This window comes from Salvelinus fontinalis, chromosome 12, assembly GCF_029448725.1.
Source record: "Salvelinus fontinalis isolate EN_2023a chromosome 12, ASM2944872v1, whole genome shotgun sequence".
Lineage (NCBI taxonomy): Eukaryota > Metazoa > Chordata > Actinopteri > Salmoniformes > Salmonidae > Salvelinus > Salvelinus fontinalis.
Genome location: NC_074676.1, coordinates 37280605 through 37305116, shown reverse-complemented (window position 1 = coordinate 37305116; position 24512 = coordinate 37280605). Strand labels below are relative to the sequence as shown.

The 24512-nt window shown below is 45.9% G+C and overlaps 1 protein-coding gene across 2 annotated transcripts in view; it reads right to left on the bottom strand.

Moving 5' to 3' along the window:
* LOC129867310 (ceramide synthase 1-like) overlaps window positions 1-24512 on the bottom strand; it is a 72118-nt gene that overhangs the window by 5426 nt on the left and 42180 nt on the right. For both annotated transcript variants that reach the window (XM_055940632.1, XM_055940631.1), the window contains exons 2-6: window positions 18157-18316; window positions 10088-10268; window positions 9264-9425; window positions 7557-7704; window positions 7041-7225 (exon numbers count right to left, since the gene is read on the bottom strand). In XM_055940632.1, coding sequence (XP_055796607.1) covers window positions 7041-7225; window positions 7557-7704; window positions 9264-9425; window positions 10088-10268; window positions 18157-18271 — 791 coding nt within the window. In that variant the 5' untranslated portion in view covers window positions 18272-18316. The remainder of the gene's footprint in view (window positions 1-7040; window positions 7226-7556; window positions 7705-9263; window positions 9426-10087; window positions 10269-18156; window positions 18317-24512) is intronic.

Here is a 24512-nt window from a genome sequence, read left to right as displayed (position 1 = left end):
AAGCCCGTCCTTCCCCTCCCTAGCCTCAAGTTCGTCCTTCCCCTAGACTGTAGCCTGGCCTTCCCCTAGCCTCAATCAGTCTTCCCCCTTGCCTGAAGCCCATCCTTCCCCTAGTCTGTAGCACATCCTTCCCCTAGCCTGTAGCACTTCCTTCCCCTAGACTCAAGCCTGCCTTCTCCTAGCCTGTAGCCCTGCCTTCTCCTAGCCTGTAGCCCTTCCTTCCCCTAGCGTCTAGCCCTTCCTTCCCCTAGCGTCTAGCCCTTCCTTCCCCTAGCTTCTAACCCTTCCTTTCCCAAGCAACAAGCCCGTCCTTTCCCTAGCCTGTAGCTCGTCTTTCCCCTAGCCTGTAGCCCATCTTTCCCCTAGCCTCAAGCAGTCTTTCCCCTTGCCTGTAGGCCGTCCTTCTCTTAGCATGTAGCCCTTCCTTCCCCTATCTCCTAGCCCTTCCATTCCCTAGCCTCAAGCCCGTCCTTCCCCTAGCCTGTAGCCCGTCCTACCCCTAGCCTGTAGCCCATCTTTCCGCTAGCCTCAAGCCAGTGTTTCCCCTAGCCTGTAACCCATCCGTCCCCTAGCCTCAAGCCTGTCCTTCCCCTAGCTTCTAGCCCTTCCTTCCCCTAGCTTCTAGCCCTTCCTTTCCCTAGCCTCAAGCCCGTCCTTCCCCTAGTCTTGATCCCGTCCTACCCCTAGCCTGTTGCCCATACTTGTGCAAGCCTCAAGCCAGTGATTCCCCTAGCCTGTAACCCACCCTTCCCCTAGCCTCAAGCCCATCCTTCCCCTAGCCTCAAGCCTAATCTTCCCCTAGCCTGGAGCCCATCCTTCCTCTAGCCTCAAGCCAGTGTTTTCCCTAGCCTGTAGCCCATCCTTACCCTAGCCTCAAGGTAATCCTTCCCCTAGTCTCAAGCCCATCATTCCCCTAGCCTGAAGCACATCCTTCCCCTAGCCTGTAGCCTGTACTTCCCCTACCTAGCCTCAAGCCCGTCCTTCCCCTCTGTAGCCTCAAGCCAGTCCTTAGCCTCCCTAGCCTCAAGCCCGCTCTTCCCCTCCCTAGACTCAAGTCAGTCCTTCCCCTCCCTAGCCTCAAGCCTGTCCTTTCCCTAGACTGTAGCCCATGCTTCCCCTAGCCTCAAGCAGTCTTTGCCCTTGCCTGAAGCCCATCCTTCCCTTAGCCTCAAGCCCGTCCTTCCCTTAGCCTGTAGCCCGTCCTACCCCTAGCCTGTAGCACATCCTTCCGCTAGCCTCAAGCCAGTGTTTCCCCTAGCCTCAAGCCCATCCTTCCCTTAGCCTGTAGCCCTTCCTTCCCCTAGTCTCAAGCCTGCCTTCTCCTAGCCTGTTGCTCTTCCTGTCCCTAGCCTCAAGCCCGTCCTTCCCATAGCCTGTAGCCCATCATTCCCCTAGCCTCAAGCAGTCTTACCCCTTGCCTTTAGCCCATCCTTCCCCAAGCCTAAAGCCCATCCTTCCCCTAGCCTCAAGCCCATCGTTCCCCTAGCCTCAAGCCCATCGTTCCCCTAGCCTCAAGCCCATCCATCCCCTAGCCTCAAGCCCATCCATCCCCTAGCCTCAAGAACCATGCTTCCCCTAGCTTGTAGCCTGTGTTTCCCATAGCCTGTAGCCCGTGTTTCCCATAGCCTGTTGCCCGTATTTCCCATAGCCTCTAGCATGTCGTTCCCCTATCCAGTAGACCGTCCTTCCCCTCAAGCCAGTCCTTCCCCTCCCTAGCCTCAAGCCCACTCTTCCCCTCCCCAGACTCAAGCGAGTCCTTCCCCTCCCTAGCCTCAAGCCCGTCCTTCCCCTAGACTGTAGCCCGTGCTTCCCCTAGCCTCAAGCAGTCTTTCCCCTTGCCTGAAGCGCATCCTTCCCTGAGCCTGTAGCACATCCTTCCGCTAGCCTCAAGCCAGTGTTTCCCCTAGCCTGTAACCCATCCTTCCCCTAGCCTCAAGCCTATTCTTCCCCTAGCCTCAAGCCCATCCTTCCCCTAGCCTCAAGCCCATCTTTCCCCTAGCCTGTAGCCCATCCTTCCTCTAGCCTGTAGCCCATCCTTCCTCTAGCCTGTAGCCCATCCTTCCCCTAGCCTCAAGCCTGCCTTCTCCTAGCCTGTTGCCCTTCCTACCCCTAGCCTGTAGCACATCCTTCCGCTAGTCTCAAGCCAGTGTTTCCCCTAGCCTGTAACCCATCCTTCCCCTAGCCTCAAGCCCATCCTTCCCATAGCCTCAAGCCCATCTTTCCCCTAGCCTGCAGCCCATCCTTCCCTTAGCCTGTAGCCCATCCTTCCCCTAGCCTCAAGCCTGCCTTCCCCTAGCCTCAAGCCTGCCTTCTCCTAGCCTGTTGCCCTTCCTACCCCTAGCCTGTAACCCATCCTTACCCTAGCCTCAAGCCCATCCTTCCCCTAGCCCCAAGCCCATCCTTCCCCTAGCCCCAAGCCCATCCTTCCCCTAGCCCATCCTTCCCCTAGCCCCAAGCCCATCCTTCCCCTAGCCCCAAGCCCATCCTTCCCCTAGCCCCAAGCCCTTCCTTCCCCTAGCTTCAAGCCTGCCTTCTCCTAGCCTGTTGCCCTTCCTTCCACTAGCTTCTAACCCTTCCTTTCCCTAGCCTCATGCCTGTCCTTCCCCTAGCCTGTAGCCCATCCTACCCCTAGCCTGTAGCACACCCTTCCGCTAGCCTCAAGCCCATTCTTCCCCTAGCCTCAAGCCCATCCTTCCCCTAGCCTCAAGCCCATCCTTCCCCTAGCCTCAAGCCCATCCTTCCCCTAGCCTCAAGAACCATGCTAGCTTGTAGCCTGTGTTTCCCATAGCCTGTAGCCCGTGTTTCCCATAGCCTGTAGCCCGTATTTCCCATAGCCTGTAGCACATCGTTCTCCTATCCAGTAGACCGTCCTTCCCCTCCGTAGCCTCAAGCCAGCTCTTCCCCTCCCTAGACTCAAGCGAGTCCTTCCCCTCCCTAGACTCAAGCCCGTGCTTCCCCTAGCCTCAAGCAGTCTTTTCCCTTGCCTGAAGCCCATCCTTCCCTTAGCCTGTAGCACATCCTTCCGCTAGCCTCAAGCCAGTGTTTCCCCTAGCCTGTAACCTATCCTTCCCCTAGCCTCAAGCCTATCCTTCCCCTAGCCTCAAGCCCATCCTTCCCCTAGCCTCAAGCCTATCCTTCCCCTAGCCTCAAGCCCATCTTTCCCCTAGCCTGTAGCCGATCCTTCCTCTAGCCTGTAGCCCATCCTTCCCCTAGCCTCAAGCCTGCCTTCTCCTAGCCTGTTGCCCTTCCTACCCCTAGCCTGTAGCACATCCTTCCGCTAGCCTCAAGCCAGTGTTTACCCTGGCCTGTAACCCATCCTTCCCCTAGCCCCAAGCCCATCCTTCCCCTAGCCTGTAGCCCTTCCTTCCCCTAGCCTCAAGCCTGCCTTCTCCATCGCCTGTTGCCCTTCCTTCCACTAGCTTCTAGCCCTTCCTTTCCCTAGCCTCATGCCTGTCCTTCCCCTAGCCTGTAGCCCGTAGTACATCCTTCCACTAGCCTCAAGCCAGTGTTTCCCCTAGCCTGTAACCCATCCTTCCCCTAGCCTCAAGTCCATCCTTCCCCTAGCCTCAAGCCCATCCTTCCCCTAGCCTGTAGCCCATCCTTCCCCTAGCATCAAGCCTGACTTCTCCTAGCCTGTTGCCCTTCCTTCCCCTAGCATCAAGCCTGCCTCCTCCTAGCCTGTAGCCCTTCCTTCCCCTAGCCCTTCCTTTCCCAAGCCTCAAGCCCATCCTTCCCCTAGCCTGTAGCCCATCCTTCCCCTAGCCTCAAGCCCATCCTTCCCCTAGCCTCAAGCCCATCCTTCCCCTAGCCTGTAGCCCATCCTTCCCCTAGCCTGTAGCCCATCCTTCCCCTAGCCTGTAGCCCATCCTTCCCCTAGCCTCAAGCCCATCCTTCCCATAGCCTGTAGCCAGTGTTTCCAATAGCCTCTAGCCCTTCTTTGGCCTAGCCTGTAGCCTTTCCTTCTCCTAGCCTGCAGCCCGTCCTTTCCCTAGCCTGTAGCCCGTCCTTCCCCTAGCCTGTAGCCCGTGTTTGCCCTAGCCTGTAGCCCGTGTTTGCCCTAGCCTGTAGCCTGTGTTTGCTCTAGCCTCTAGCCTGTGTTTGCCAAAGCCTCTAGCCCGTCCCTGCCCTAGCCTGTAGCCCGTCCCTGCCCTAGCCTCTAGCCAAGTAGTCAACCAAAACCAAACACTTATTCTTACCTTCTAGCCAGTTATACTGTATGTAGGTCTCTGTCGGCGCTGTAACCAAGCAATAACGTCTTAACTCACCTTCCTCTATTGCCATTAACCAAAAGGGATGAAGCTAGAGAAGATTTGTGTACATGAGTAGTGCCTGCCTCTACAGCAGTGGTCACCAACCTCTTTTGAGTCAAGATCACTGAGTCAAATTGCAACCCGAGATCTACTGCTCAGATGATAATTATATTTTTTTTACGTAAGCCTATGCAACATTAACCTATTAAAAACTGTATACTGTAACAATGACGTTTGTGCAATAAGCTATAGGCCCAATACATTATCAACGCATATTGGCTTTGCTTGAATATCCCTGCATATGCATTGTTGTTAGAGCAATATTTTAAAATTATATTTCAAAATTTGAGGTAGGCTATTTTATTAAACATTTTTATTTCACCTTTATTTAACCAGGTAGGCCAGTTGAGAACAAGTTCTCATTTACAACTGCAACCTGGCCAAGATACAGGAAAGCAATGAGACACAAACAACAACACAGAGTTGCACATGGAATAAACAAACGTACAGTCAATAACACAATAGAAAAAATCTGTATACAGTATGTGTAAATGAGGTAAGATTAGGTAGGTAAGGCAAAAAATAGGCCATGGTGGCGAAGTAATTACAATTTAGCAATTAAACACTGAAGTGATAGATGTGCAGAAGATGAATGTGCAAGTAGAGAGTGGGGTGCAAAGGAGCAATAAATAAATAAATAACAATATGGGGATGAGGTAGTGGGATGGGCTATTTACAGATGGGCTATGTACAGGTGCAATGATCTGTGAGCTCTGACAGCTGATGCTTAAAGTTAGTGAGGGAGATATGAGTATCCAGCTTCAGTGATTTTTGCAATTCGTTCCAGTCATTGGCAGCAGAGAACTGGAAGGAAAGGCGGCCAAAGTAGGAATTGACTTTTGGGGTGACCAGTGAAATATACCTGCTGGAGCGCGTGGTACGGGTGGGTGCTGCTATGGTGACCAGTGAGCTGAGATAAGGTGGGGCTTTACCTAGCAAAGACTTAGATGACCTTGAGCCAGTGGGTTTGGTGACAAATATGAAGCAAGGGTCAACGAGAGCATACAGGTCGCAGTGGTGGGTAGTATATGGGACTTTGGTGACAAAACGGATGGCACTGCGATAGACTGCAGACAATTTGTTGAGGACAGTGTTGGAGGCTATTTTGTAAATGACATCGCCAAAGTCGAGGATCGGTAGGATATTCAGTTTACGAGGGTATGTTTGGCAGCATGAGTGAAGGATGCTTTGTTGTGAAATAGAAAGCCGATTCTAGATTTAATTTTGGATTGGAGATGCTTGATGTGAGTCTGGAAGGAGAGTTTACAGTCTAACCAGACACCTAGGTATTTGGAGTTGTCCACATATTCTAAGTCAGAACCGTCCAGAGTAGTGATACTCTGGTGCGGGAAGCGATCAGTTGAAGAGCATGCATTTAGTTTTACTTGCATTTAAGAGCAGTTGGAGGCTACGGAAGGAGAGTTGTATGACATTGAAGTTCGTCTGGAGGTTAGTTTACACAGTGTCCAAAGAAGGGCCAGAAGTATACAGAATGGTGTCGTCTGCGTAAAGGTGGATCAAAGAATCACCAGCAGCAAGAGCGACATCATTAATGTATACAGAGAAGAGAGTCGGCCCGAGAATTGAATCCTGTGGTAACCCCATAGAGACTGCCAGAGGTCCGGACAACAGGCCCTCCGATTTGACAAACTGAACTCTGTCTGGGAAGTAGTTGGTGAACCAGGCGAGGCAGTCATTTGAGAAACCAAGGCTGTTGCGTCTGCCGATAAGAATGTGGTGATTGACAGAGTTGAAAGCCTTGGCCAGGTCAATGAATATGGCTGCACAGTATTGTCTTTTATCGATGGCGGTTATGATATCGTTTAGGACCTTAGGTGTGGCTGAGGTGCACCCATGACCAGCTCGGAAACCAGATTGCATCGCGGAGAAGGTACGGTGGGATAAAAAAAATGGTCGGTGATCTGTTTGTTAACTTGGCTTCCGAAGACCTTAGAAAACTACACTTGATTTAACACTAACCTTTTCAATTTAAATTATTATAGAACATTTTTGCCAGCAACAGAATGCTATATATGGGGCATGCGACAATCTCAGCTCTGTAGATTTTGCTGCGACGAGACAGAATCAACAGATCAATTATTCTGGTATTGCCCCTATGTAGCTTGTTTCTGGTTACAGGTTCAGGAATGGTTAAAAAAAATCACAACATGCACTTAAAATAGCAGTGTTGGGCGATTTGGAAAGCCATAGTCAGTCAATAAATAATATAATAATACTCGTAGGAAAGGTTATCATCTTTAGCTCACAATATGTGGATAATGTACGATTAGAAAGGTTAAAAAAATTTGTCAAACATCACAGCACAATTGAAAAATATATGGCACATGGAAACCAAATGAGGGTGGTCTATGGTGATAGGTGAGATGGGCTGAGAGTGGCTGAGGGTTGGGATTAAAGAGCTGATGTTTGGTAATGTATTATTGTTAAGTAACTGCTTTATATTAAATACCATGTATGTAAAGTGTGTATGTAAAATGTATACATAAAACGTATGTATATTTTGCAAAAAAGCTGTAAAAAAACCTACATTTTTTCCCCCTCAAAAGAGTGGGGGTTAATAATAAAAAATAAAATACATTTTAAAAGTTATATTTGTGAATTTCTATTTGAGTAATTTAGCAGACCTAATACATACATACGATTTGGTGATTTATATACACATGTTGAATCAGCATGGTAAAGTAGTGTGTTGTGACTGTGTTTCCTCACCCTTCAGTAGAGTTGTTGAGTTGAGTTTCAGCAGAATTGTTGAGATGTCCTGCATCTTTACTCTGCTGGTGAACCTTAAGCAGGGTTGCGGCCCTCATGGCTCCGTCCTCACCCTCGTACTCCCTCAGGTCTTTTACATCCTTCATCTGCCCCGTCAGGACTTTTACCACAAATGCCACTATATACTGTAGGGAGAGAGAGGGGGGATGGGGATCAGGGGTTAGAGGGGAGAGAGGTTTGATGTCACATATTCAGTCCAGTTTATTTTGAATGTATCAACCCCTGACAGAGGCATTAGACATATTAGGCTAATATGAATGTAGAAGACCAGGTAATAGTCATAAAACTGTCAAGACATGTTATTTACTTCTTGGGAACACATATCTGTGAGTGGTTGCCCTCTCTGAATTAGATTAGTCTTGTTTTACCTAGAGTCTGACTAATGAGGTAGCTACAGTATGTGTGCACACCACTGTGAGATTTGTGACCTGCTGCAGACGGAGGTCCAACACTCACCAAAAACCAGTAGATATTCATGCAGAGGAGTGTCAAGAGGAGTGAGTTGAAGAAGAAGTAGAAGGGTATGTTTGGGACGGACTGGAGGCTGGACACACAGGTGGCGTACAGAACCTTCAGAGGAAACCAGTAGAGACGAAACCAAAACCTGCACAGAGGAACAGTGTTATTCAGGGTTTCAAACACCCTTGTTATCTGTCAGGACAGAGGTGTGTGTGTGTGTGTGTGTGTGTGTGTGTGTGTGTGTGTGTGTGTGTGTGTGTGTGTGTGTGTGTGTGTGTGTGTGTGTGTGTGTGTGTGTGTGTGTGTGTGTGTGTGTGTGTGTGTGTGTGTGTGTGTGTGTGTGTGTGTGTGTGTGTGTGTGTATGTATATATATATATATATATATATATATATATATATATATATATATATATATATATATATCCAGGCATGCAGGCGTGTGTGCTTGTTAGTATTGGGGAAGCTACTCTAAACATATAGTTACCAAGCAAGGGCTCTATAGTGCAACCATTTTACTCGCATATGAACCTAAATATTTTTCTGTGCGACCTGGATTTCTTTATTTGGGAGTAGCAGTGCACCTAGAAAAAAATGACCCAGATGATAATTATTGCAATGATTACTTCACTATACAACAGCCCCTGAGTATCATGGAGAATACACCGAGCGCAGATTAATGATTTCATGCTTGTACCATTACTACAAAGAAAACGTCTTGTTACTGCAAATATTTTTCATTGTGCTCCTAAATTTGTGTTCCTCGTCAAAAAACGTCAGAGTAGAGCCCTGCAATCTACCAATTAATTCACACTGGAAGAAGTTATGTTACGCTAAAGTTACCCTTAAGAAAAATATAGTTTACTATACTAAACTATTTTGAAAAAGTAATTCTGTGAACGAAATTTTACTTTGTACATCTTGTCTTTGGTGTCATAAACAATCCTTGGTTCCTGCCTGTGCCTGGTAAAGATATGAGGGGGGGGGGGGGGGGGCGTCATGACCTCCTCCTTTAGACTATTTGGCAGAACACCCAGAATATGTTCTTTAAGTTAAGGTAGGAGACGGTGCCAGACACATCCCGGAACCAACGCCTATGTAACCTGTCTGTAACCAGTATATAAGGGAACTAAACGGGACTACCCCGTTAGAGCTCCTGACAGACGTTCACTATGGTGCATCAGGTTTGTTGGAATCTCTCCAGTTAACTGAAAATAAACAATGATTAATTTAAGATCGACTTCGACTGTCCCTGTGTAAGAATTTTCACAACAGTTCACTACATCCAAACTACTTTGTGATAATTTATCATATCTAAATCTAAAATGTCCTAGACTACAAATTGCAAGGTCAGATCACTCTGGAGTAAAATGTTAACAGAATGTGTAGTTTAGCATATTAAACACAAAAACTATGTTTCAAGTTTAAATTAGAAAGGGGTTATGCTGAAAAAGAAAGGATATTCTTTCCTACTTGACCCATATTTTATTTTATATTTGCAAAGAAAGTTATGTGTAGTTCCAGTAGTTAGCTAAACCACTAAATGGCAAAACAAGTAATTAACTACTGAAACACTACTTAGATTTGAGTTTAGTTCAACTACCACCAAGCTACTGAAACATGTAGTTAAATCACTAGTTGAACTACATGTAGTTCACTACTCCCCAACACTGGTGCCTGTCTGTGTGTGTCTTCTCTCTCCTCACCAGGTGATGCTGAAGCTGACAGAGCCCATGTTGGACAGGATGTCGTTGATGAGGTAGTAGCCCCCTCCACGGGTCTTGAAGTATACGTTGAGCTTGGTGAACTCCAGCTGGATGTCATTGATGTCGTGGAGGAACAACACCAGCAACCCAATGTTGTGGAATCTGAGAGGAGAGAGCAGTGGGGAGCACAGTGTCAGTACACAAACAATATTAGCCGAGGACATAGCTGTGCTGTTATCTGGATGGTGCAATGTGAAAGCCAAGGGGTTAGTCTTAGTCAATGACACGGATTGACTTTGAAACAAATATTGTTTAAAGCAAGGGAATAGTCTTACAGTCATCAAATTACACCGGGTTTTTTTCAACATCAAATAACCTAGATCCTTTTTACACTATGACAAATCAGCATTCTGCATTCTTAGAAAAAAGGGTTAAAAAAAAGCTTTTCATCTGTCCCCATAGGAGAACCCTTTTTGGTTCCATTTAAAAACCCTTTTTTGTTCTAGGTAGAACCATTTTCCTCTGTGGAAAGGGTTCTACATGGAACCCAAAACGGTTCCTCTTGTAACCAAAAGGGTTATACCTGGAACCAACCAGGGTTCTTCAAAGGGTTCTCCTATGGGGCCCAATATTGTTTTCTAAGAGTGTGATTCGACAACTCGACAAAAACATCTACAACTATCATCTACAACTATTGCTAAGAGGATATGTTGCCAATATTTCATCAATGTCCCTGAAAGGCAGTAGATTACAAAGCATCACATTTCGGTAGTGTTTCCCAAACCTGGGGCCACCAGGCAGGCAGGCAGGCAGTGGTCAGCTACCTGAAAGCGTAGGAGAAGGTGATGAGGGCCAGGGTGATGACGTGGTGCACCACCATGACGGTAGAATCCTTCCTCCAGGCATCCATGTAGACCGTGGCATAGATGGAGTGTCCGTAGAAGCTGCCCTGGATCAGGTAGGCGATGGCGATGTCCGTGGGCACCGTCATGCCACGCTTCCATTCTGGGAGAGGGAGAAGACAGAGAGAGAGGCTAAGGGTTAGAAGAGTGGCCTGGGGGAACTCCACAGGAGAAAGGCAAACACATGCTGGCACACACATGCTGGCACACACACACGCACGCACGTACACACAAACATGCCTACTGGAACATACACACATGCAAACACAGACGCACACTGGCATAGACACAACAAACATGCTGGCTGACACACACATACACACACAGTATCAGTACATACAGCACATACAGTATCAGTCAAAAGTTTGGACACACATACTCATTCAAGGGTTTTTCTTTACTTTTTACTATTTTTTACATTGTAGAATAATAGTGAAGACATCAAAACGATGAAATAACACATTTGGAATCATGTAGTAACCAAAAAGGTGTTAAACAAATCAAAATATATTTAAAATTTGAGATTCTTCAAAGTAGCCAGTAGCCTTGATGACAGCTTTGCACACTCTTGACATTCTCTCAACCAGCTTCATGAGGTGGAATGCATTTCAACTAAGGTGTGCCTTGTTAAAAGTTAATTTGTAGAATTTCTTTCCTTCTTAATGCATTTGGGCCAATCAGTTGTGTTGTGACAAGGTAGGGGTGGTATACAGAAGATAGCCCTATTTGGCAAGAACAGCTCAAATAAGCAAAGAGAAATGACAGTCCATCGTTACTTTAAGACATGAAGGTCAGTCAATCCTTTGAATGTTTCTTCTTGTGCAGTCGCAAAAGCCATCAAGCGCTATGATGAAACTGGCTCTCATGAGGACCGCCACAGACCGAGAGTTACCTCTGCTGCAGAAGATAAGTTCATTAGAGTTACCAGCCTCAGAAATCGGCAATTAACTGCACCTCAGATTGCACCTCACAGAGTTCAAGTAACAGACACATCTCAACAACAACTGTTCAAAGGAGAATGCGTGAATCAGGCCTTCATGGTCGAATTGCTGCAAAGAAACCACTACTAAAAGACACCAATAAGAAGAAGGAACTTGCTTGGGCCAAGAAACACGAGCAAGGGACATTAGACCGGTGGAAATCTGAAATTTTGGGTTCCAACCGCTGTGTCTTTGTGAGACGCAGAGTAGGTGAACTGATGATCTCCACGTGTGTGGTTCCCACCGTAAAGCATGGAGGAGGTGGTGTGATGGTGCATTGCTGGTGACACTGTCAGTGATTTATTTAGAATTCAAGGCACACTTGACCAGCATGGCTACCACAGCATTCTGCAGAGATACACCATCCCATCTGGTTTGCGCTTAGTTGGACTATCATTTGTTTTTCAGCAGGACAATGACCCAACACACTTCCAGGCTGCGTAAGGGCTATTTGACCAAGAAGGCCAGTGATGGAGTGCTGCATCAGATGACCTGTCCTCCACAATCACCCAATCTCAACCCAATTGAGATGGTTTGGGATGAGTTTGACCGCAGAGTGAAGGAAAAGCAGCCAACAAGTGCTCAGCATATGTGGGAACTCATTCAAGACTGTTGCAAAAGCATTACAAATTGAGTGAGGGTATGCCGTTACCTTTCTTAAAGAAAATGCCAAAAAGAATAACTATTGTTATTTTATATTTTTTTAATAAATAAAAACTAAAAGTATTCAGATAATATAAAGCGTTCTATAACAATGCTTAACTCCATGCTATGCTAGAAACAAGCTTTAAAATGGACACAAAAGACGCATCTGATGCATATTGGTATGTATTGATTAGTCTATATGACATTCTGAAGCTGAGCTGCATCCTTCAATATTTGAGGAGACAAAAAATGGACTTTGCTATTCTGTCCTTATTAATTGAGCCTTTCACAGAATATCTTTCAACCCAAGCAGCTTCTGTTGTTGGGTTAAGCAACAGACGAGTAGCCAGCAGTTGAAGATTACAATTTTATGCCTCTGTCTGGGTGGAAACGTACACTAAATTACCAAAAGTATGTGGACACCTACCCGTCGAACATCTCATTCCAAAATCATGGCCATTAATATGGAGTTGGTCCCCCCTTTGCTGCTATAACAGCCTCTACTCTTCTGGGAAGGCTTTCCACTAGATGTTGGAACATTGCTGCAGGGTCTTGCTTCCATTCAGCCACAAGAGCATTAGTGAGGTCGGGCACTGATGTTGGGCGATTAGGCCTGGCTCGCAGTCGACATTCCAATTCATCCCAAAAGTGTTCGATAGGGTTGAGGTCAGGGCTCTGTGCAGGCCAGTCAAGTTCTTACACACCGATCTTGACAAACCATTTCTGCATGGACCTCGCTTTGTGCACGGGGGCATTGTCATGCTGAAACAGGAAAGGGCCTTCCCCAAACTGTTGCCACAAAGTTGGAAGCACAGAATCGTCTAGAATGTTATTGTATGCTGTAGCGTTAAGATTTCCCTTCACTGGAACCAAGGGGCCTAGCCCAAACCAATGCAAAACAGCCCCAGACCTTTATTCCTCCTCCTCCAAACTTTACAGTTGGCACTATGGATTGGAGCAGGTAGCGTTCGCCTGGCCAAACCCAGATTAGTCTGTCGGACTGCCAGATGAAGTGTGATTCATCACTCTAGCGAACGTGTTTCCACTGCTCCAGAGTCCAATGCGGTGAGCTTTACACCACTCCAGCCGACGCTTGGCATTGCGCATGGTGATCTTAGACTTGTGTGCGGCTGCTCGGCTATGGAAACCCATTTCATGAAGCTCCCGACGAACAGTTATTGTGCTGACGTTGCTTCCAGAGGCAGTTTGGAATTCGGTAGTGAGTGTTGCAACCGAGGACAGAGTATTTTTATGCACTACGCACTTCAGCACTCAGCGGTTCCGTTCTGTGAGCTTGTGTGGCCTACCACTTTGCTCCTAGACGTTTCCACTTAATTAACAATAACAACACTTACAGTTGACCATGGCAGCTCTAGCAGGTCAGAAACTTAACGAAGTGACTTGTTGGAAAGCGGGCATCTTAGGAAAGGGCCACGTTGAAAGTCTTCAGTAAGGTCATTCTACTCCCAAAGTTTGTCTATGGAGATTGCATGGCTGTGTGTTCAATTTTATACACCTGTCAGCAACAGATGTGGCTGAAATAGCCAAATCCACAAATTTTAAGAGGTGTCCACATACTTTTGTATATACAGTATAGTGTAACTTTTCAAAGTGCCATGCTTCGATTCATGAAGATCTTATATTGAATTATTTGCAAACAGCAAACGTTTCGTTGCAAACAAGACACTGGTTTGCCATTGGAGAAATATGGTAAGAATGCATATTTCTCTGTCCATTCTTCCCTGAAATGTATATTTTCATTATTCACCTTTCTTTTGAAACTTTTTCAGAGCAACATTTTCTCTTTATTGCAAGCTGTTTTTCAAAATCAACGCACAAAGAAATATTAAAAAACGAATTAATAGAGACATTGGTGATTTTATCAGTGAAATCAGATTAGGATATGTTAATGAAATTGAACTGATTATATAGCCTACTAATCAGGTGTGTAAAATTGTGTTTAAATTGTAGTGTTGGCCTATGAATTAGCATTACAGCGCAAGACCCCTTGACTTTTTCCACATATTGTTACACTACAGCCTTATTCTAAAATGGGTTAAATTAAATCAACACACAATACCCCATAACGACAAAGCAAAAACTGGTTATTAGACATTTTTGCAAAAAAACGAGAGAAAAAAACAGAAATATCTGACACGTCCTGACCTTAGTTCCTTTTTTGTGTCTCTATTTTAGTTTGGTCAGGGCGTGAGTTGGGGTGGGCAGTCTATGTTCTTTTTTCTAGGTTGTTGGTTTTCTATGTTTAGCCTGGTGTGGTTCCCAATCAGAGGCAGCTGTCTATTGTTGTCTCTGATTGGGAGCCATATTTAGGTAGCCTGTTTTTCATTGTGTGTTGTGGGTGATTGTTTTCTGTTTAGTGTATGTTCATCTGGCAGAACTGTTTAATTTTCCCTCGTTGTTGGTTTGTGTAGTGTTCAGTTTTAGTTAAATATGACAAACACTTACCACGCTGCACATTGGTCCGATCCTTGCTACTCCTCATCCGACGAAGAGGAGATCCATTACAATATCACATTTACATAAGTATTCAGTACTTTGTTGAAGCACCTTTGGCAGCGATTACAGCCTTAAGTCTTCTTGGGTATGACACTACAAGCCTGGCACACCTGTATTTGGGGAGTTTATCCCATTCAATCAGGTTGGATGGGGAGTGTCGCTACACAGCTATTTTCAGATCTCTCCAGAGATGTTCGATCGGGTTCAGGTCCGGGCTCCGGCTGGGCCACTCAAGAACATTCAGAGACTTTTCCAGAAGCCACTTCTGCATTGTCTTGGCTGTGTGCTGAGGGTTGTTGTCCTGATCAAAGTTTAACCTTCGCCCCAGCCTGAGGTCCTGAGCGCTCTGGAGCAGGTTTTCATCAAAGATCTTTCTGTACTTTGTTCCCTTCATCGTTCCCTCGGTCCTGAGCATGCACAGACCAGCTGGCTGGAGTGCTTACGGACTTATTCAATCTCTCTCTATCCCAGTCTATAGTCCCCACTTGCTTCAAGATGTCCACCATTGCTCCTGTACTCAAGAAAGCCAAAGGTAACTGAACTAAATGATTATCGCCACATAGCACTCACTTCTGTCATCATGAAGTGCTTTGAGAGGCTAGTTAAGGATCATATCTCCTCCACCTTCCCTGACACCCTAGACCTACTTAAATGTGTATACCGCCCCAATAGATCCACAGGCGACGCAATCGCCATTGCACTGCCCTATCCCATCTGGACAAGAGGAATATCTATGTAAGAATGCTGTTCATTGCCTATAGCTCAGCGTTCAACACCATAGTAAGCTCATCATTAAGCTTGGGGCCCAACATCTGAACCCCGCCCTCTGCAACTGGGTCCTGGACTTCCTGACAGGCCGTCCCCAGGTGGTGAAGGCAGGAAACAAAACCTCCACTTCACTGATCCTCAACACTGGGGCCCCACAGGGGTGCGTGCTCAGCCCTCTCCTGTAGTCCCTGTTCACCCGTGCCCATGCATGCCTTCAACTCAATCATCAAGTTTGCAGACGACACAACAGCAGTAGGCCTGATACCAACAATGACGAGACAGCCTACAGGGAGGAGGTGAGAGCCCTGGCGGAGTGGTGCCAGGACAATAACCTCTCCCTCAACCTCAACAAAATGAAGTAGCTGATAATGGACTTCAGGAGACAGCAGAGGGAGCATGCCCTTATCCACATCAACGGGACAGCAGTGGAGAAGGTGAAAAGCTTCAAGTTCTTTGGACTACACATGAGGGAAAATCTGAAATGGTCCACCCACACAGACAGTGTGGTGAAGAAGGCGCAACAGCGCCTCTTCAACCTCAGGGGGCTGAAGAAATTTGTCTTGGCCCCTAAGACCCTCACAAACTTTACAAAAGCACAATTGAGAGCATCCTGTGAGGTTGTATCACCGCCTGGTACAGCAACTGCACCGCCTGCAACCGCAGGGCTCTCCAGAGAGTGGTGCGGTCTGCCCAAGGCATCACCGTGGGCACACTGCCTGCCCTTCAGGACACCTACAAGAACCGATGTCACAGGAAGGCCAAAAAGATCATCAAGAACATCAACCACCCCAGCCACGGCCTGTTCACACCGCTATCATCCAGAAGGCAAGGTCAGTACAGGTGCATCAAAGCTGAGACCGAGAGACTGAAAAACAGCTTCTATCTCAAGGCCATTATACTGTTAAATAGCTATCACTAGCCAGCTACCACCTGGTTACTCAATCCTACACCTTAGAGGCTGCTGCCCAATGTACATATTTATGGTATCACTGGTCACTTTAATAATGGAACAAGTTACTTTAATAGTATTTACATACTGCTTTACTCATTTCATATTCATTTTGGGGTGGCAGGTAGCCTAGTGGTTAGAGCGTTGGGCCAGTAACCGAAAGGTTGCTAGATTAAATCCCCAAGCTGACAAGGTAAAAATCTGTCCTTCTGACCCTGAACAATTTACTGACTTTATTGTCTCCATGGGGAAGTTTTGTTGCAGTGTCATGTACACGTTTAAATACAAAACAAAATTGACAATACAACTTTTCATAACGGTTACATACCAATAAAACATTTTTTTGAAATTAAAGACTAGCCCGATCTATTTAGGAGAGATATCACACCTGGCACAAATGATTGATTAGTTCTGTTTTTCCTGCTGAGGGGTGCCCTATACCTGCGCCCAGAGAGGAGCAGTTCAAAGTCAAGGTACAGGGGGTGGCTTGGGTCTAAAATGATTTTGTGAGCCTTGCGGAGGGCCCTGACCTTAAAGATATCATCCAGGCCTGTCTGTTTGACTCCAAGTACCTTGCTTGCTGTGATGATAATCCTTCTCAGCATATTTCTCTAGCTGACAGTGGCATTGCCAAACCAACAAACAATACAAAAAGTTCAAATACACTCAATGAAAGATTTGTAAAACAGAGTCAGTATAGTACAGTCTACATTAAAATATCCCAGATTTTTGAGAAAGTACAATCTCTGTTGGTTCTTTTTGTAGATCAGGTCTGTACATTTACTCCACTGAAGCTTATTGTCCAAGAGGACACCCAGGTATTTGTATTCCTCTACAATCTCTATATTCTGACCTCTGATAGATGTTGCAGAGGTAGGTGTTGTACACTTCCTGAAGTCTATGCAAGGCAATTAACCCACTGTTCCTAGGCCGTCATTTTAAGTAAGAATTTGTTCTTAACTGATTTGCCTAGTTAAATAAAGATTCAATTAAAAACAATAAAATTATGTATATAATGTATTCTACTGTATTTTAGTCAATGCCACTCCGACATTGCTGGTCCTAATATTTATACATTTCTTAATTTCATTCTTTAATATTAGATGTGTGTATTGTTGTGAATTGTTAGATACTACTGCACTGTTGGAGCTAGGAACACAAGCATTTCGCTACACCAGCAATAAAATCTGCTAAATATGTATGGGTTTCCATGGTAGACAAGCCTGAGATCACCATGCGCAATGCCAAGCTTTGGCTGGAGTGGTGTAAAGCTTGCCTCCATTGGACTCTGGAACAGTGGAAGCACGTTCTCTGGAGTGATGAATCATGCTTCACCATCTGGTAATCCAACGGAAAAATCTGGGTTTGGCGGATGCCAGGAGAACGCTACCTGTCCCAATGCATAGTGCCAACTGTAAAGTGGTGGAGGAGGAATATGGTCTGGGGCTGTTTTTCATGGTTTGGGCAAGGCCCCTTGGTTCCAGTGAAGGGAAATCTTAACGCTACAGCATACAATGACATTCTAGATTTGTGCTTACAACTTTGTGGAAGGCCCTTTCCTGTTCAGCATGACAATACCCCCGTGCACAAAGCTAGGTCCATACAGAAATGGTTTGTCGAGATCGGTGTGGAAGAACTTGACTGGCCTGCACAGAGCCCTGACCTCAACCCTATTGAACACCTTTGGGATGAAATGGAAAACGGACTGCGAGCCAGTCCTAATTGCCCAACATCAGTGCCAGACCTCACTAACGCTCTTGTGGCTGAATGGAAGAAAGTATCCGCAGCAATGTTCCAACAGTGGAAAGTCTTCCCAGAAGAGTGGAGGCTGTTATAGCAGCAAAGGGGGATCAAATCCATATTAATGCACATGATTTTGGATTGAAATGTTTGACGAGCAGGTGTCCACATACTTTTGGTCATGTAGTGTAGCACTCTAAGGTCTGTCGTTGAATGACATAACAAGAGAAACTGCCCATTTACTACCACATTTTGAAAATTGCACCTTGTGCATTATTCGATGACAACTCTCAACAGCAGTTGAATGCCCGACTGAGTTCCACTGCTGACTATTTTAGGTCTACGTATCACTTGACAATAATTGTGCAGCTTTTTTTATTTGTATGGCTTACCATAGAATACGGAGGGCGGGTCGTGGAAGAAGGTGTAGTTGGTGAAGAAGAGCAGGTAGGTGCTGTACGACCAGGACATGGTGTAGAAGACCAGCTTCCACGAGCTCTCTGGCATCTTGGCAGAATCTTTGGGCTGGAGACTACACCATTGTGCAAACGGCTGCAACACAAATCACAGGATACTGTTTATTGTTCAAAACTCAGCTGGGGAAACTCTGCTTTCAGATTGTTTCAAAACTCAATGGAATGTTAAGTATGCAATGATCCAAGATGGCGTAGCAGTCAGACGTCTTGTCTCGTCCCATGTATATCTATATCTTTTTTTATATCTTTTTCTTCGCATTCTTTAATATTTCTCCTAAACCTCAAATTCAAAATACTCTCCTGCAACCTGCCTCACCCAATGCGTGTGGATCAGTTTTTTTTCTGAAGTATTTCTATTTACCTCAACTGGAATACCTCAACTGAAGCTATCTAGCTGCTAGCTATCTATCTACCAGCTATCAGTCAGCTAACCACTGCTAGCGGTCATCAGCTAACCTTTAGCTCGGAAAGCTCTCACCAGTTCGTACAATGCGTTTCAAACCAGAGCATACCGGACCTATTTTTCTCTCCATATCCCCGGATTCCTACCGCAAACTCTGAACCTTTTCATCTGGACATTCACAGCTTGCTAACAGCAACCCGGGTTGACTACTCCTGGCTAAAGTTTCTGTCCCGGAGCTAGCACCAACTAGCCTGGAGCTAACCCGTGCTAGACCCATCTCCTGGCTAGGGCTCCTGGGCTACTCCTGAAGCCCACTCCTCGGCTACAATATCCGGACCCCTTCTACTGCCGTTACGGGCACGGAACCCCGCCGATCCTTCACGACCGGAATACATAATCTGTCCGAGGATCCAAACAGGCCCCTCAGGCGCGACGTCCCCTGAAGGCCCATTATGCTAACCGCGGCCTGCTAGCTATCTAGAGCATATTGGACTGTTAGCGGATCCATCAGCCAGTTTCTTGAACCACTATACCTATTTTGCCAATTGGACTTGGACCCCTCTGCTACTTGGAACCCTACTAATTCCATGACTGGTCTATCGACGTCACCGCACGAGGAGGCAAAAACAGACTTTCCCCCATCGCAACGTCCTTCTAAGGCCCTTATGCTAGCTTGCTAGCCCCGGCCTGCTAACTGCTAGCTTGCTATCCCCGGCCTGCTAACTGTCAATCGCTGTGTACCCAGCCAGCCCAACCACCCACTGGACCCATACGATCACTTGGCTACGCATGCCTCTCCCTAATATCAATATGCCTTGTTTATTACTGTCGTGATTACTGTCTTATTTCACTGTAGAGTCTCAAGCCCTGCTCAATATGCCTTAACCAACCATGTTGTTCCACCTCCCACATTTGCGATGACATCACCTGGTTTAAACGTCTCCAGAGTATATCTCTCTCATTACTCAATGCCTAGGTTTACCTCCAATGTACTCTCTTCCTACCATACCTTTGTCTGTACATTATGCCTTGAATCTATGCTATCGTGCCCAGAAACCTGCTCCCTTTACTCGCTGTTCCGAACGTGCTAGACGGACAGTTCTTATAGCCTTTAGCCGTACCCTTATCCTACTTCTCCTCTGGTGATGTAGAGGTTAATCCAGGTCCTGCAGTGCCTAGTCCCACTCCCACTCCCCAGGTGCTCTCATTTGTTGACTTCTGTAACCGTAAAAGCCTTGGTTTCATGCAAGTTAACATTAGAAGCTTACTCCCTAAGTTTGCTTTATTCACTACTTTAGCACATTCTGCCAACCCAGATGTCTTAGCCGTGTCTGAATCCTGGCTTAGGAAAACAACCAAAAACCCTGAAATCTCCATCCCTAACTATAACATTTTTCGCCAAGATAGAACTGCCAAATGGGGCAGGGTTGCAATCTACTGCAAAGATTGATTGCAGAGTTCTATCTTACTATCCAGGTCTGTACCAAAACAATTCGAGCTTCTACTTCTAAAAATTCACCTTTCCAAAAACAAGTCTCTCACCGTTGCCGCTTGCTATAGACCACCCTCTGCCCCCAGCTGTGCCCTGGACACCATATGTGAATTGATTGCCACCCATCTATCTTCTGAGCTCGTGCTGCTAGGTGACCTAAACTGGGACATGCTTAATTCTTGTCAATAGGGGGGCGCTGTTTTCACTTTGGAAAAAATCGTGCCCAAATTAAACTGCCTCGTACTCTATTCTAGATCGTACAATATGCATATTACTATTTGATAGAAAACACTATCAAGTTTCTAAAACTGTTTGAATTACATCTGTGAGTAAAACAGAACTCATTTTGCAGCAAGTGAAAAAGTGAAAGTGAAAAACCTGAAAACGATGCTCTGTTCCAGGGCCTGCCTATTCAATTGCCTAATATTTATCGATATGCATGCACTTCATACGCCTTCCACTAGATGTCAACAGGCAGTGGAAGGTGGAATGGGGTGTCTAGCTTGATCTGAGGCCGAACAAGAGCTTTTGGAGTGACAGGTCTGGAAATTTCTTTGTCTTCTCTGGCGCGAAGTACGTCGACATTGGCTTCTGAAAAGCGTTCGGTATACACGGCGGATATCTCCGGCTCTGATTTTATTTGATACATGTGATAATAACATTATACAGTAGTTTTTTTTCAACAGAGTTGTATCAGTTTATTCAACGTTTATTGGGACTTTTGGAATTTTCCGTTCTTTGCGTCGAGAAGATGGGCATGTTCGCGCCACATGGCTAGCTAAGGTTGCTAATTCGACAGGAGTAAAGGACATTCTAAAACCAAACAATGATTTATTCTGGACCTAGGACTCCTTGTACAAGATTCTGATGGAAGCTCAACAAAAGTAAGAACAATTTATGATGTTATTTCGTATTTCTGTGGAAAATGTTGATTCCTATTCTCTGCCATTTTGGCGGGCGCTGTCTCGCAATAACTTTACCATAACAAACAGCTTGCGTTATTTAAATAAATCTAACATGGCGGTTGCATTAAGAACCAGTATCTTTCATTTGCCATACAACAAGTATTTTTATGTAAAGTTTATGATGAGTTCTTTGGTCAGATTAGGTGAGTGTCCAAAATAGCTCTGGACATTCTGGTGAATCGATGCTACATATTCACAATGTATAACCACGGTTTGCAGCTCTAAATATGCAAATTTTCGAACAAAACATAAGTGTATTGTATAACCTGATGTTATAAGACTGTCATCTGATGAAGTTGGTCAAGGTTAGTGATTAATTTTATATCTTTTGCTGGTTTTTGCGAATGGTATATATGCGGTTGTGTGTTTGGCTATTGTGGCAAGCTAATATAATGCTATATTGTGTTTTTCGCTGTAAAACACTTAAAAAATTGGAAATGATGACTGGATTCACAAGATGTTTATCTTTCATTTGCTGTATTGGACTTGTGATTTCATGATATTTATATGCTATTATTTACTTGTGGCGCTAGGCTATGCTAGTCAGCTTTTACTGATGAGGATGCTCCCGGATCCGGGATGGGTGTTAAGTAAAGGTTAACACCCCGGCCATCCTACAATCTAAGATTGATGCCCTCAATCTGACACAAATTATCTATGAACCTACCAGGTACAACCCCAAATCCGTAAACACGGGCACCCTTATAGATATAATCCTAACTAACTCGCCCTCCAAATACACCTCTGCTGTTTTGATTCAAGATCTCAGCGATCACTGCCTGCATCCGTAATGGGTCTGCGGTCAAACGACCATCCCTCATCACTGTCAAAAGCTCCCTAAAACACTTCAGCGAACAGGCCTTTCTAATCGACCTGGCCGGGGTATCCTGGAATGACATTGACCTCATCCTGTCAGTAGAGGATGCCTGGTTATTCTTTAAAAGTGCCTTCCTCACCATCTTAAATAAGCATGCTCTATTCAAAGAATTTAGAACCAGGAATAGATAAAGCCCTTGGTTCACTCCAGACCTGTCTGACCTTGACCAGCACAAAAACATCCTGTGGCGTTCTGCATTAGCATCGAATAGCCCCCGTGATATGCAACTTTTCAGGGAAGTTAGGAACCAATATACACAGGCAGTTAGGAAAGCTAAGGCTAGCTTTTTCAAACGGAAATTTGCATCCTGTAGTACAAACTCAAAGTCCATGGAGAATAAGAGCACCTCGTCCCAGCTGCCCACTGCACTGAGGCTAGGAAACACTGTCACCACCGATAAATCCACAATAGCAGCGCCTCTTCAACCTCAGGAGGCTGAAGAAATTTGGCTTGTCACCAAAAGCACTCACAAACTTCTACAGATGCCCAATCGAGAGCATCCTGTCGGGCTGTATCACCACCTGGTACGGCAACTGCTCCGCCCACAACCGTAGGGCTCTCCAGAGGGTAGTGAGGTCTGCACAACGCATCACCGGGGGCAAACTACCTTCCCTCCAGGACACCTACACCACCCGATGTCACAGGAAGGCCATAAAGATCATCAAGGACAACAACCACCCGAGCCACTGCCTGTTCACCCCGCTATCATCCAGAAGGCGAGGTCAGTACAGGTGCATCAAAGCAGGGACCGAGAGACTGAAAAACAGCTTCTATCTCAAGGACATCAGACTGTTAAACAACCATCACTAACATTTAGTGGCCGCTGCCAACATACTGACTCAACTCCAGCCACTTTAATAATGGGAATTGATGGAAATTATGTAAATGTATTTGATTTGATTAATTGAGAATTTCATTTTTCTACGGCTGGCCATGCTTTCCACCTGGCTACCCCTACCCCGGTCAACAGCCCTGCGCTCCCCACAGCAACTCGCCCAAACCTCCCCCACTTCTCCTTCACCCAAATCCAGATAGCTGATGTTCTGAAAGAGCTGCAAAATCTGGACCCCTACAAATTAGCCGGGCTAGACAATCTGGACCCTCTCTTTCTAAACTTATCTACCGAAATTGTTGCAACCCCTATTACTAGCCTGTTCAACCTCTTTCGTATCGTCTGAGATTCCTATAGATTAGAAAGCTGCCGTAGTCATCCCCCTCTTCAAAGGGGGAGACACTCTAGACCCAAATTGCTACAGACCTATCTATTCTACCCTGCCTTTCTAAGGTCTTTGAAAGCTAAGTTAACAAACAGATTACTGACCGTTTTGCATCTCACCGCACCTTCTCCGCTATGCAATCTGGTTTCAGAGCTGGTCATGGGTGCACCTTAGCCACGCTCAAGGTCCTAAATGATATCATAACCGCCATCGATAAGAGACATTACTATGCAGCCCTATTCATCGACCTGGCCAAGGCTTTCGACTCTGTCAATCACAACATTCTTATTGGCAGACTCAACAGCCTTGGTTTCTCAAATGATTGCCTCGCTTGGTTCACCAACTACTTCTCTGAGTTCAGTATGTCAAATCGGAGGGCCTGTTGTCCGGACCTCTGGCAGTCTCTATGGGGGTGCCACAGGGTTCAATTCTCGGGCCGACTCTCTTCTCTGTATACATCAATGTCGCTCTCGCTACTGGTGATTATTTGATCCACCTCTACACAGAGGACACCATTCTGTATATCTCTGGCCCTTCTTCGGACACTGTTAACTAACCTCCAGTTGAGCTTCAATGCCATACAACTCTCCTTCCGTGGCCTCCAACTGCTCTTAAATACAAGTAAAACTAAATGCATGCTCTTCAACCGATCGCTACCTTCCCGCCCGTCCAGCATCACTACTCTGGACGGTTCTGACTTAGAATATGTGGACAACTCCAAATACCTAGGTGTCTGGTTAGACTGTAAACTCTCCTTCCAGACTCACATCAAACATCTCCAATCCAAAGTTAAATCTAGAATTGGCTTCCTATTTCGCAACAAAGCATCCTTCACTCATGCTGCCAAACATACCCTCATAAAACTTACCATCCTACCGATACTCGACTTCGGCAATGTCATTTACAAAATAGCCTCCAACACCCTACTCAACAAATTGGATGCAGTCCATCACAGTGCCATCCGTTTTGTCACCAAAGCCCCATATACTACCCACCACTGCGACCTGTATGCTCTCATTGGCTGGCCCTCGCTTCATACTCGTCGCCAAACCTACTGGCTCCAGGTCATCTACAAGTCTCTGCTAGGTAAGGCGGGGCTTTATCTCAGCTCACTGGTCACCATAGCAGCACCCACCCGTAGCACGCGCTCCTGCAGGTATATCTCACTGGTCACCCTCAAAGCCAATTTCTTTATTTGGCTGCCTCTCCTTCCAGTTCTCTGTTGCCAATGACTGGAACGAACTGCAAAAATCCCTGAAGCTGGAAACTCTTACCTCCTTCACTAGCTTTAAGCACCAGCTGTCAGAGCAGCTCATAG